The 15007-nt window shown below is 44.0% G+C and overlaps 1 protein-coding gene across 1 annotated transcript in view; it reads right to left on the reverse strand.

Moving 5' to 3' along the window:
* The window catches only part of LOC144691131 (uncharacterized), a 122677-nt gene that overhangs the window by 29040 nt on the left and 78630 nt on the right, over window positions 1-15007 (reverse strand). Inside the window, exon 7 of the mRNA XM_078559198.1 lies at window positions 4977-5037. Within this exon, the coding sequence (XP_078415324.1) occupies window positions 4977-5037 (61 nt within the window). The remainder of the gene's footprint in view (window positions 1-4976; window positions 5038-15007) is intronic.

Raw genomic sequence — 15007 nt, forward strand, 5'->3', positions numbered from 1 at the left:
CCCCGAGTACTGCTAGGTTGGTGACACTGCTATTGTCATCTATCGTGGTAAGAAAATAACTCCGCTAACGTAAGTAAATTTGCACCCTGACAATCAGATATTACAGCAACATATTTAAAATAGCAGCATAATTAGCTAAAGTTCCAAATTTTACTAAGAAATTCAATTGTTTAACAGCTAACCAGATGGAAACTCCAAACAAAGAAGAACTAATGGCTTTGTCAATTGGTAGCACTCTCGTATCTAAGTCATAAAGTTCCATTATAAATATCAAGGCTAGCTCAGTGCAGCACTCCCTAATCACTATTAGAGATGCTGTCTACTGGATGACACGTTAAACCGAGGCCCTGTTTGCCCTCTCAGGTAGATGTAAAAGATCCCATGGCACTATTTTGAAAAACAGCCAATGGGCCGTAAATTCCGATGGAGTGGCAATTGAGTCGATTGCCACTCCACTCAAAAGTTCTCACCTTGAAATTTCCGCGATCCTATCTTGTTTGACCTTGTGACTCAGGTCGGGCGTGATCTGGGCAGTGCAGTGTGTCTCTGGGGCCTTGCGTCAAGGGCTGTGGAGTTGCAGGTAAGGAAGCCAAGCCCCCTCTTTTACTGCACTAGCTGGTGTAAACCAAGTAAGTTTAAGGCCAGGTTTAAAGGTCATTGTCAAGCTAGGAAGAAGGGAAATATATATGGTAAGAGTTTTAGGGTTTCGGATTTGGGGGGCGGGGGGTATGTTTCGAGTTGGGCAGGGTTGGGCCTTGGGAGGGTTGGAGATGTTGGGTTAGGTCGGGCGGAGGCAAGTCGGGTTGGGGGGGGCATTGTCAGGTAGGGTGGCGGGGTTGTCGGGTCAGATGAGATGTCAGGTTGTGTTGCGGGGGGAGTTTAGGTCTTGGTGGGGTGGAGGGTTGTTGAATTGGCTAAGCTTGGTGGGTGGGGGGTCGGGGGGAGGTGTTGGGTCAGAGTGGGCCTGGGCTGTGTCAGGTTGGATCGAGCCTGGAAGGGAGTGGGGGTGGGAGGAGGGGAGTTGGATCTGGCTGGGCAGGGGGAAGGGGGGTCCCGTTGGAGGGAGGAAGAGAAGAATCCCCATGGGAGTGGGGGGGTCCCTTGGGGGGTTGTGGGAATCCCATTGGTTGTGGGGGATTGGTGGGAGAGTCCCATGGGGGCATTAGTTGGGGGCTGGGGGACTCCATTGGGGACGTGTAGTCAAGGGCTTGGGGGAATCCCATGGATGGAGTCCTCTAGGAGGGGGTAGTCACGGGTGGGCATGTCCCGGGGGGCGGAGGGTAGTCAAACGGTGGATGAGTCCCATGGGGGATGTAGTCAGGATGTGCAAGGGGTCCCTTGGGGTTTGGGGTTGTGGGGTTACTCTTGTGGGATTCAGTGTGGGTCTTTACAAGTTACTCAGAGGCCAGAGTTTGTTTTAATTCTTCTAACTATTTCTGGGTAACTATTGCTGTTACACAGTCGGAACCATCCTAAGTTTGCAATTTAAATCGCATTTTCAGGTGGTTTCCAGTGCAGAGCAATTGCCCATGGGAGGTTTGCATTTCCCAGGCAATTACCATGCATCTTTGGGGTACCCCCCCCTCAAAATACAATACCCTAGAGTTCGGAAATTACAGCCCAGTATTTATCCCTCAATCAACACCACAAAAGCAGATTATCTGGTAATTATCACATTGCTGTTCAGGGGGGCTTGCTGTGTGCAAACTGGTTGCTGCATTTTCCATATGACAGAATCACAAAATTGTTAGGAAATAGAGATATTTGAAGTAACTTACGTTTGTATTTGTGGGTGTTAGGAATGAACTTCAGCTTTAATGTTTCAGTTTGATTTGTATTTCTGTATTTGTGTTTTGAGAAAAGGTCAAATTGAGTTTTAGTCTCGCTTTAAAAGGTGCTTGCATTTCTGATGAGAGTTTTATGACTTAAGAAGTTAAGCAAACACAAGGGTAGAAAAATAACAGTGTTGTTGCCTAGCAATAGGGGTCCAGAGAGGTAGGTCCCTCCCACAGACACACACAGAAAAGCTAAAAACCCAGCAGTTTTGAGTTCAATTGTTTTGAAGATAGCTGCCAGGCAGAAGCAGCCTAGAAGGAACAGATCCCAAGTCCCAAGCTAAAATCAATTGAAAGTAGTTACCAGAGGAGAGCCTGGAGCAAAAGAGACAGATAGCAAGTCCCTAGCTAAAGAAAAGACCCCAAAGTCCAGAGGAGTGAAACAGGAGGAAATCCCAAGCAGACCTTCTGGTCAAAAGGAAGGACAGGAACCTCAGAAAGGTCCTGTTAGGTGAAGTTAAGAGTGAGGGGCAGCGAAAGGCTCCAAGCTTCAGGCTTAAATAGATAAAGGCTTCAGAAGTCAGAAGGTTCAAAGAGACAATAGAAGGTTGGTAACTCTTTGCTATGGGCATGTGAAGCAGTGGTACCATTGATGGCTGAGTCGGTGAGAGAGAGTGCGTGGAAGACAGCTTGAATGCATCTGGTAACCCAGGGGAGAGGAACATCAGAAGAAGAGGTCGAAACCCTGGAGGTGAACCTTTCCAGAAGGCGTCACAGAGAAAGCGTCGGTTTGGGAGAAGATTCCAAAGTGAGTTTTTCGAGAATGGAGATTGGAAACCCTCATGTGAAATATGGTTTTCAGTGAGACTGGTTGGCTCATCATGTGACAAGTATTTGGGAGGAGTTGATGAGAGCTCCATTGTATCTGGTTGCAGTGGCATCTGTCACTTGATTTCAGAGCGTGGTGTGTCTGACCACAGATCGCCATAGATTTACATGGCCTCTGCATTTACTGTGAACATTAAAGTATAAGTTAGCCTTTGTAACTTGTGTTATCCTTATGAATCAGTATATACCTGTAAAGGTCTAGTTGTGGGTGAAGGAGTATTGTAATATTGTTCATCTTTTCTTGTTGAATAAATGTTTTATTCTTTTGTTAAAAGTTTATCAGCTGACTCCTGTGTCTCTGTTCAGTAGCTACTCTCCACGTATCTGAACAAACAAATTAAAAGTTAGGATTTATCAAGCTGGGTTCCACTCTGGGATTAGGCTTGTCCAGAGGTAACCTCAGCTGGGATCATAACAGAATTGTTATGGTGCAGAAGGAGGCCATTTGGCCCATCACATCTGCACAGGCTCTCCAAATGAGCATTATGACTTAGTGCCATTCTCCTGCCTATTCTCTATACCCCTGCACATCGTTTCTATTCAAATAATCGCCTAATGCCCTCTTGAATGTCTCGATTGAACCTGCCTCCACCACACTTTCAGGCAGCATTCCAGACTCGAACCACTCGCTGCATGAAAGTTTTTTTTCACATTGTTTGCATGATGGATAAATGCTATATTGACTGGCAACGTAATGTTCTTGGAATATAATGAACTCTTATTAATGTAAATGAATTTCTGAAAGGAACCAGCAAGATTTATTTTCACTTTTACTGATAATAGCTTTATATTTCCAAGGAAGAAAATTCAAATTTTCTACTGCATTCGCTGCTCCCGATGCGGTCTCCTCTCCATTGGGGAGACCAAACGCAGACTGGGTGACCGTTTTGTGGAACACATTTGGTTTAGTCTGGAAGCATGACCCAGACATTAGTCATGAAGCTATTAATGTATATAATATTATTGGAAAACATTTTTATTTTAATATAGAGGTTTAGTCTGTGGGTGTGTCTTAATTTGATTAAAGCCAGCTAGTCTGGGTACTTTGATGTGCACTAGTTTTCATATGTAAGAGAGATAGAGTGGATTTGCATTTTTTTGAATAGAGCATTCTAGAAGTGGGGTGAATTCTGGCACCCAGCGAGCAGAGGCCAAGCAATATGTTTATGTTGCTAATAAAATTGGTACTATGAGAGGGGTTTTATTGTTCAAAGAAGCTGGTGATTCAATGAGAATTTACATTTAATGAGCTGTGCCAGGTATAACTTCATCAGTTTTGTGTGTGTAGAGCAGAGGCAATGTGAGATCAAAAGCAGCTGTAAGCCTCCAACTATCTCCACAGGAACCAAAGTGAAAAGAACCTCATTTTGAATTCGTACGGTGAAAATGCTTTGTATGGTGTCTGGTTAAGTCTATGGGTTGCTAATGCCTTAATGGAGATTAGTTTGGGAATTTGTTAAAAGTGATGATCGTAGTAATTTGTAGCCATGTGTATATATTTAACTATAAATTTGTGTACGTTAGTAAAATGTTTAATTTAGCTTAATATAAAACCTCTCAAACTGGTGGTATGATTCCTGAATTTAGAGTTGCATTTCAAACGTAACACTTAAAATTATAGGATATGACAGTTGTTTAAAGTTTCCCTCTGGGATTTTTTTTTAAAGAGCTCAGCTTTACCAACTGCTCGGTCATAACACCTTCCTGTCGCTTGCCATTTCAACACACCATCCTGTTCTCATGCCCACGTATCCGTCCTTGGCCTGCTGCAATGTTCCAGTGAAGCCCAACACAAAGTGGAGGAACAGCACCTCATCTTCCGATTAGACACTTTACAGCCTTCCGGACTTAACATTGAGTTCAACAACTTCAGACCGTGAACTCGCTCCGCTATCTTCACCCCCTTTTTAATCCCCTTTCTAAAAAATTTATTTTTATTTTTCATCCGCTTATTTTCATTTTTATTCATATATTCATTGTTTTATCCCCTTTTAATCCCATTTTCTATCCATTTTCTCCAACCACCGCCCCCTTTCCCCATCCCACCTTCAAAACAGCCATCTGTTACTTGTTCCATGTTGTTCTTTCACAGAGTGCTTACCCTTGTAACTATTAACACATTCTGCTTACTTACCTTTATGCCACTAATAGCACCTTCTTTAGACCTTACCATTCCCTTTCTTTGTCAATTACCCCTTCCCACCTATCACTGGCCTTCTATCCAGCTTCACCTGCCCCACCCCCCTTAAACAGTATAAACGTAATCATATTTCTACATCTCTTTAGCTCTGAAGAAGGGTCATACATCCTTACCTGGTAGCATTTATGCACGAGCCAATGTTGGAGCTGCTGAATAGTCTTGGTATTCATAACTCTTTTGAAATGAATGGATCATGGGATTTTGACCCAGCAACAGTGGAAGTCCAAACTGGCCTGTTCTCTGGTTGGGTCCAGGAGGTATTGTTTTAAGAAATCGAGTTTGCTCTATGAACTCAACTTTGAGGCTCCCTTTGACAATTTGATTTGTCCAATCTATAAGAAGATTAAAATCATACTCAATCATTGCAATACCTTTTTTTAAACCAAACACCATAATTTCTTGATTTATACTCTGTTTTATAGTGTAGCTACTGTTAGGGGGCCTATAAACTACATCCACCCAGCGACGTCTTTCCCTGACCATTTTCTTATCTCCACCCAAACTGATTCTCTATCTTGATCTTCTGAGCCAAGATCATTTCTCACTACTGTACTGATATTGTCCTTTATTAAAAGAGCTACCTCCCTCCTTTTCCTTTCTTTATATCCTTCCAAAATATCAAATACCCTTGAATATACAGTTCCTAGCCCTGGTCACTATGCAACCATCTCAATGATCCGTTCCACAGCTAAATAGCTTAGTGTACCCCATTATACATGGAAAGAAGCGAGAAATTCACTTTTCAGACAAAAACTGTTTTCAGAAGTTCAGGCGAAACGTTACCTTGTCACTTTTCTCTTTTCCAGATACTGTCTGATTCCATATTTTCCTTCTCTTTTACAGATTTTCAGCATCTAATGTATTTTATTTTGATATACCTTTTCCAGAATTGCACAGAGGGGACTTCAGTCACTCCTTAACTGATAGCATTTATCCACGAGACAATGTTTTGAGCTGCTGAATAATCTTGGTACTCATGACTATCTTCAAATGAATGGATCATGGAACAGCCCTGGAGCAGGCGTTCACAGACAAGTGCTGGCTTTGCATGCAAACTATGTATTTAAATGACAGCAACTTGCATTCATATAGTATCCTTAACATAAGGTGCATTACAAGCATTAACAAACAAAATTTGGTAACAAGCCACATAAGGAGATGTTAGGCCAGATGAGCAAAAGCTTGGTCAAAGAGATAAGTTTTATGCAGCATCTTCAAGGAGGAAAGAGGTTTAAGGAAGGGATTGCAGCTCTAATGGACTTCATAGCTCAAGGCAGGGCCACCAATGGTGGGGCAATTAAAATCAGGAATGGTCAAGAGACCAGCATAGGCGGAGTGTAGAGATTTCAGGGGATTGTAGAAGATTAAAGACAGGGAGGGGCAAGGCCATGGAAGAATTTGGTAACAAGGTTAAGAATTTTAGAATCAAAATGTTGCTTAATTGGGAGCCAATGTAGATCAGGGTGAGCAGGACTTGGCGTGAGTTAGGACATGAGCAGCAAAGTTTTGAATTACCTCATGTTTGTGGCAGGTAGAACTAGTTAGGCAGGCCAGAAATGCTTTGGAAAAATGAAGTTTAGAGGTAACAAAGGCATTGATGAGAGTTTCAACAGCGGATAAGCTGAAGCAAGGGCAGAGTTGGCCAACCTTACCGAGATCAGGATAAGCAGTCTTCCTTTGGATGTGCAGTAGGAAGCTCATTTGAGGGTTGAATATAACACCAAGGTTGAGGACAGCTGGGTATTTTCAGCTCTGGAAATTGATGCTTTTTGCTGAGAGACAGTGTGTAGATGAGGAACAGGAGGGGGTCAAGGATAGATCCTTGCAGGGGGGGGTGGTACAAGGGGCAATGGTGGAGGAGCAGGAAGAAGACCCATTGCAGGTGATTCTCTGGCTGCAAATGGATAGATAAGAATGGAATCAGGTGAGCATAGTCCTATCCAGCTGGATGATGGTAGAGAGGTGTTGCAGCAGAATTTCATGGTCAACTGTGTCAAAAGTTGCACACAGGTCAAGAAGGACAAGGAGGGATAATTTACCGTTGTCACAGTCAACTAGGTTATCATTTGTGACTTTGGTAAGAACTATTTCAGTACTATGGCAGAGTAAAAAAACTGAGTGGAGGGATTCAAACTTGAATTTTTGAGAAAGATGAGCAGGGATTTGGGAGGTCGACAATGCATGAAAGGACTCGGGAGAGGAAACGGAGGTTGGAGATAGAGCTATAGTTTATGGGGGAGGGGTCATGAATGCTTTTTGAGATTTGAAGGAGGGGAACAGTACCCGAGGAGAGAGTACCATTAATAATATCAGCTAACACAGGAGCCAGGAAAAGAAGCTGGGTGCTCAGCAGTTTAGTGGGATTAAGATCTAAGCAACAAAAGGCCAGTCTCATCAACAAGTTGAACTCTGAGAAAGCATGAGGGGAGATAGGAAATAAACCAAAGAAAGAGGTGAATTCAGGGTTAGGACTGTAGGTATAAAACTCTTTGTTGTTGATGTAGTTAATAGAATTCTGCAAGGGAGCATGGATGCCAACATGTTCCATCAATGGTCCCCTACACCTAGAGAAATTCTGTCACACTCGATAGTATTGTCCCTCTTTCCTGTTGACAGACAACATCCACTGGAAAGGAGATAAACTGCGAAGCTCTCTGAAACAAGGCAGCAATCATCTGCTTTATTTGGCAGTGAGTTGCCAATTAATTTATGTGGCACATATACATGTACATATACATGTGGCTTGAAAGACAATTATCAAAAATAATTTAGTGACACAGACAAGTTATCTGCCAAACCTGGCTAGGGTGTTTCTGGGTTATTGAATCAGAACAAGTATTTAGCAGGACCCTAATCCTTCAGCAAGTACAACATTTTAATGCAGTCATATTGTGACAAATTCAGAGGTGAACTATAGATACACTGCCCCTTGGCTTTCCAGTTGGAAGAGGAAGGCATTGGATAGATGGACATGTCAGAAAGCCAAAAGCAGGAGTGTGGGAGTGGTGTGGTAAAAACTTCAGGAATGTGTCCAGAATTGGTGACTCCATTGAAAACTCAGAAACAGCCTCCAGGGTTAAATTGGAAAGCACTCTCCTGGATCCACAGGAAAATTGTCAACAAGCTTTCAACTGTAACTTTTCCTGAATACTCGGTTTATGGAATCTGTAGTTGATATTAATGCAAATAATCCAAGCCAGAACATCCAATCTCAATGTAGGTTAAAAATGTCAAAACTTCATCACCGCCCAAGGGCCCAAACACTCCTTTCAGGTGAAGCAATGCTTCACTTGCACCTCCTTCAATTTGGTCTACTGCTTTCGCTGCTCCCAATGCGCTCTCCTCTACATTGGGGAGACCAAACGCAGACTGGATGACCGCTTTGCAGAACATCTTCGGTCTGTCCACAAGCATGACCCAGACCTTCCTGTCACTTGCCATTTCAACACACCATCCTTTCCTCATGCCCACATGTCCATCCTTGGCCTGCTGCAATGTTCCGGTGAAGCCCAACGCAAACTGGAGGAACAGAACCTCATCTTCCAATTAGGCACTTTACAGCTTTCCTGACTTAACATTGAGTTCAACAACTTCAGATCATGAATTCTCTTCTCCATCCTCACCCCTTTTTTTCAATATTTATTTTTATTTTTCAATTTTTATTTTTTATCCACTTATTCGTTGTTTTATCTCCACCTCTTATCCTATTTTTAATCTCTTTTCCCACCACTGTCTTCTCCCCCCACCCGGCCGTCTGTCACTGGTTCATGTTGTTTTTTCCAGTGTTTACCTTTGTCCTGCTATCATCACATTTTGCTTTTTGACCTTAATGTCACCATCTGCACCTCCTTTAGCCAGTATCACTATCATTAACACCCCTTTGTCCTTTAATTTTTAACATCCTTGTCAATCTGTCCTTTGCCCCCACCTATCACTGACCTTCTGTCCAGCTTCACCTGCTCCACCCCCTTAAACAGCATAAATTTCATCCCAGTTTTACTTCTCTTCAGCCATGAAGAAGAGTCATACGGACTCAAAACGTTAACTCTGTTTTTCTCTACACAGTTGCTGTTCGACCTGCCGAGTTTTTCCAGAATTGTTTTTATTTTAAAAATGAACGTTGGAGCAACCGTCATTCTCGGGTTTTCAAGAAGCTTCCACCACCGCGGGGGGGGGGGAGGAGGGAGAACCAATTGGAAACAAAAACAAAGCGATTTAGAATCAATTAATTCCCTGTTAATTAAACTCCGATCAACAATAACATGTTTTCGCCACTTTCTTCTGTTTCGGTCTCGGGTCCATCTCCACAGGATCAAATAAAACAAAAAACAATCTCAACCCCCACCCCCCCCCCCCCCCAATTCCCGCCGCCGCCGCCGCCGCCATTGTCCATGTGCGGACACGAAGCTCGAGCCCCGGGAATGTCCCGCCCGAATCCGGAGCCTGGAGTAACCGGGACACTCACACCCGGGACACTGTCTCAAACCCAATCACTAACCGGAGAGATCCCCATTCCAGAGAGATGGGAACCCGACCCCAATCCCGGAGAAAACACCGTTTAAAACTGTCCCTGCTCCGAACTCCAGCCTCGAGCGGAAGATGAAGTCTTCATTTTTACTCACAAGTTTTGGGTATTTAGCTCCGCCTAAATCATTACCACAGGATTAAAGAAATCCAGTACTTAGATGTTGTTAATGATTCTCCCATCCTGCAGACCCAATGTTGAGTAGAGTCCTGTCTGTGTGTTTTGCTGCTGGTTAAAAACTCCTCTTACAGTCTTCCTGTCGCTCAGTGTTTATGTGGAATGGGTGTTTAAAAGGCCAATTTAAAAATTGGTTCAGTGGGTCTGGTTCCTCTTTTGTCAGGTCACCATGTCTCTGACTACAGTTTCCAACCCCTAATGGCACCAAGAAGAAAAACTGGATGAGAAATTGAGCTCTCAAGTGTCCTAACGCTGGAAAATAGGGTTTGAGAGGTGCGTGTGCTTCTGATGGGAAAAGTGCCAGAAATCATTTTGGTGATTGGTTTATGAATGCACATCGATGATGCCAGTTGGTGCGCAATGCAGATTTGATGCTGGCGCTGCCATTTTCAAACGCAATACTCCAACCGACACCTTCTGTTAACCTCAACACAGCTGAACATGTGTTAAAAGGCATGAAGGAACCTCACCAGTATTACCTAAATACTGATCCCATTTGATGCTTGCCTACGTTTTATCTGTCTTCTATTTTTGCTTTCTACTTTCTTTTACCAGTTTTGCTTCCCTCAAATCGGAGCTCCTTCTCAGGTTCCCATTCCCCTGCCAATCTCGTTTAAACCCTCCCTGGGGATGTTAGTCCTGGTCCTGCGAAGATGCAGCCTGTACATCTTGTACAGATCCTGCCCCAGAACCGATCCCAGTGGCTCAGAAATCTGATGCCCTCACTCCTACACCAGTTCTCCAGCCAGGTGTTCAATCTCTCAATTCTCCTATTTCTATGCTCAGGAGCATAATGGGACTGAATGTAGTCCTGAGATTACTGCTCTAAAGTTCCTGCTTTTCAATCTCCTTCCTAGCTACCTGAAATCCGCTTTCAGGACCTCATCCCCTTTCGTAAGTCATTGGTGCCAACGTGGACCATGACCTCTGACTGTTCACCCTCTCCCAGAAGAATGTCCTGCAGCCGCTCATGCTATCCTTGACCCTTGCACCTGGGAGACCCTGACACCAGGGAGGCAATATACCATCCTGAAGTCATGTCTACGGCCACAGACATGCCTGTCTGTTCCTCTAACTGACAAATCCTCTATCACTACTGTGCTTCTTCCTCCCATCCTGTACAGCTGAACCACCCATGGTACCATAAGCATGGCTCTGACTGCACACCTACGAAGAACCAACACCTTCACCAGCATCCAAAACGGAAAACCAGTTGCCCTCATCAGCATCCAAAATAGAAAACCAATTAGCAAATGGGACCTTAGGGCACTCCGGCACTACCTACCTTGTTCTCTTGGACTGTCTGGCAGTCACCCATTCACTTTCTTCCTCTTGCTAAGAGACTGAGATGTGACTACCTCTGTGAAAATGCTATCCATGTTATCTCAGCCTCGCAGATGCATCACAGTGACTCCAGCTGCCACTCAAACTCCGAAGCCTGGAGCTCAGGTTTCTGCAACTGGTGACATTTCCTGCACATGTGGTTGTCTAGGTCACTGGTAGGACCATGACTTCCCACATACTACAGGACATGCATTCCACACAACTGAGCTGCCCTGCCATGTCTTTACTTCACTTACGTTAAATTTATTTTCCTTTAGTTTACCTATATTAACTTTATTTTACTTGGCTGTAACTTCATAAACCTTACAACTATTGATGAATCTTACTCGTGCTGATAAATCCGAATAATTAACACACTTCACCAGTTGCAACTAACATTACTTAAAGCCGCTCTTCAACTGTGCACCAAATTCCCACATGAACCTAATTCGCTACTCATTTGGTTTACATCTCACTCGGGCATCGTCTCCTGACCATGCACCCACTTTGGAACTTCAGAATGAGAGTCATACTGGGCTCAAAACATTAACTCTGTTACTCTTACCACAGATGCTGCCAGACATGCTGTGTTTTTCCAGCACATTCTGTTTTTATTTCAGATTTCCAGCATCCGCAGTATTTTGCTTTTATTCCAGGGATGTTAGGGTTGTCCTACAATGAGAGGATGAGTGAGTTGCACCTATATTTCCTGGAGTTTAGCAGAATGAGAGGTGATCTCATTGAAGCGTACAAGATTCTGAAGGGGCTTGATGGGGTAGACACTGAGAGGTGGCTTCCACTGGCTGGGGAATCTAGAACAGTTAGCTACCATCGCAGGTTAAGGGGTTTATAATTTTGGACTGAGATGAGGATAAACTTCTTCACTTAAAGGGTTGTGAATCTTTGGAATTCTCTATTCCAGAGAGTTGTGGATGCTCCATCGTTGACTATATTTAAGGGTGGTATGGACAGATTTTTGGTCTCTCTGGGAATTAAGGGAACTGACGGGGTGGCCAGGAAAACAGAATTGAAGCCCAAGGTCAGCCATGATTGGTGGAGCAGGATCAATGAGCCGTATTGTCCACTCCTGCTCCTTATCTCTTGTGTTTTTGAAAATAGTCTAACAGATCGCTATTTTAGATTGTAATTTAGACTACAGATTGATTTTTTAAACCCACTCTAAAAACATAGAAAGTTATGTAAAAAAAACTCATTTTGAACTTTTGGCAGTAGTCACAAGTAAATCATGTGTAAATCAAAAGGATTTAGTTGATCTATCCTAACACTTAGGGCAAAAAATGTACCATACTCGAGATAGCTTAAAAACAGTGGTTAGTCGGTAAATGGGTATTTTTTATTTGATAAAATGTCACATGTTTGGAAGCAAAACCATATGCAGAAATATGTGATAATATTACTAAAACTTCTGCAGATCATGAAATCTTTCTATTGTTAAATGAAAGGAAGAATCAGCTACGATGAAATGACATGAGCAAAATACTGCAGATGCTGGAAATCTGAAATAATAACAGAAAATGCTGGAAACGTTCAGCATGCCTGACCGCATCAGTGGAGAGAGAAACAGGAGTTAATGTTTTGGGTCCGTATGACCCTTCTGCAGAGCTAAAGAGAAGTATAAATGTGTTGAAATTTATACTTTTTAAGGGGGGTGGAGCAGGAGAAGCTGGATAGAAGGTCAGTGATAGATGGGGGCGAAGGAGAGATTGACAAAGATGTCATGGACATAAAGACAAAGGAGTGTTCATGGTGGTGGTGAAGACTAAAAGCACTTGAGAAAAGCAGCGGGGCCATTTACGGAGAGAGCACTTGAGAAAAGCAGCAGGGCCATTTACAGAGACAGTGTTTGTGAAAAACAGTGGGGCCATTTACAGCCAGAGCATTTGTGAAAGCATTTGGAACAGTTATGAGGTTCTTTCAAGCTGTGTGGACGAGAGCGGGAAAGGCAGGGAGGATGAGCGAACTGACCTTGGCACCATGGTGCAGGGAGCCATTCAAGTGTGGGGAGGGGGGGAATAGGAACGTAGTAGTGGTAGGGGACAGTATAATTAGGGGGATGGATACTATTTCTGCAGCCGTGAGCCTGTGTCCCGAAGGCTGTGTTGCCTGCTTGGCACCAGGGTTAAGGACATCTTCTCAGGGCTGGAGCGGAGTGGGAGGGGAGGGATCCAGTTGTCGTTGTCCCTGTTAGTACCGACAACATTGATAGGACTAGAAAGGAGGTTCTGCTGAAAGAATTTGAACAGTTAGGAGCTAAATTAAAAAAAAGAACCTCCAAGGTAATAATCTCAGCATTACTACCTGAGCCACCAGCAAACTAGCATAGGGTAAATAATGTCAAGGAGTTAAAAGCGAGGCTCAAAGATTGGTGTGGGAGGAATGGGTTTCAGTTCATGGGGCACTGGCATCATTACTGGGGTAGAAGGGTGGGACCACTTGAACCATGCTGGGACCAGTGTCCTGGCAAACCAAGTAACTAGGGCTGTAGCGAGAGCTTTAAACTGAATAGAGGGGGGGAGGGTTCTGGAAAGGGGATACGTATGTTTACAAAGCAAAAGGATATGGCAGCCTTGCAAGGCAGCTATTTAGGTAATGATACCCAGAGTGTGACAGGAAGGGACAGAGTGTACAAACATAAAAAACAGCAGCAAATAGGGTCAAAGGGAGGAAAAATGGTAAAAAGGCAAAATTAATGGCTGTTTACTTAAATGCTAGTGGTATTCGGAACAAAATAAATGAATTAACGGCACAAATAGAGGTTCATGGGTATGATCTTATAGCCATTCTGTAGACATGGTTATAAAGAGATCAAACTGGGAACTAAATATTCAGGAGTGTGTGACTTTTCAAAAGGAAGGAAAGCGTGGTGGGGTAGCTTTGTTAGTAGGAGATAGAATAAGTACAATAGCAAGAAACGATCTTGGATCAGAAGGTGTGGAATCTGTATGGATGGAGGTGAGAAATAAACAGGGGAAGAAGACACTAGTAGGAGTAGTCTATAGGCCCCTGAACAGTAACTATACTGTAGGACAGAGAATAAATCAGGAGACAATTAGTGCATGTAAAAAAGGAAGAACATTAACCATGGGTGACTTTAATCTTCATGTAGATTGGGAAAATCAAATTGGCAGAGGTAGCCACGAGCAAGAATTTTGCCCTTGTTGGACGGGCTTGGGGGGGGGGGGCTGTGGGCGGGGGTGGTCCGGAAGCAGAGTCAGCAGCCTCTCCCCAATGCCGGTGCCAGCGAGGGGGGAGCACCTAGATGTAGCACCCACAAACGTAAATTTAAAGCACCTTAAGTGCAAGACGGGCTTGTCACGGGTGATAATTTGTTCCCTCATTTTGCTTTGAGTTTTTATTGGTGTGACAACCAACGTTGTTTAATGTTCAGTTCAGCAATCTGTCACTTGCAGCATGAAATGACATTTGATTTTGTGTTATCGGTTTGAGTCTGCTTCATTTGTTCTGTAGATGCAGGTCGGCCAATATTGAATGATGAACGTGTGTCTCTTGAAACTTTATTGTACAGACACTGAGTGTATCTTGGTGGCCAAGGAAATGCTCCTCTCTGGGATCGAGTATGGAGGCTGCAGCCCTGGCATGTGGTGGTGGTTCTTATTTGGTAGCTTAGCTGAAGGAGCGTTGGATCAATGCATCCTGTGTGTCCCTGTCTCCCTGGAGATTAGCCAGCTCTGCCTCCACACCCTCAGCATTCTCCTCACCATTTATCCTCAGACTCACTACTGGACTCATCATCTTTTGCCTGTGGAGCTGAGTCAACATCCTCTTCCTCCTTGGCAATGCCAGATTGTGGAGAGCGCAGCATGCCACCACTATCAGTGACACCCACTCTGGGGGGTATTGCATTGCATCCCACTGAAAGGCCCAGGCATTGGAAGCGTCTCTTGATAAGACCAATGGTCCTCTTTACCACCGCGCTTGTGGAGGCATGGCTCCTGTTGTACCGCTGCTCGGCCTCTGTTCTTGGTTGCCAGAGAGGCATCATGAGCCACATTTTTAGGGGATAGCCCTTGTCACCCAGCAGCCATCCAACCAGTTGGGCTGGAGCACTAAAGAGCCTCAGCACCTCGGGAGTGTCTC

The sequence above is a fragment of the Cetorhinus maximus genome, chromosome 15 (assembly GCF_964194155.1).
Source record: "Cetorhinus maximus chromosome 15, sCetMax3.hap1.1, whole genome shotgun sequence".
Taxonomy (NCBI): Eukaryota; Metazoa; Chordata; class Chondrichthyes; order Lamniformes; family Cetorhinidae; genus Cetorhinus; species Cetorhinus maximus.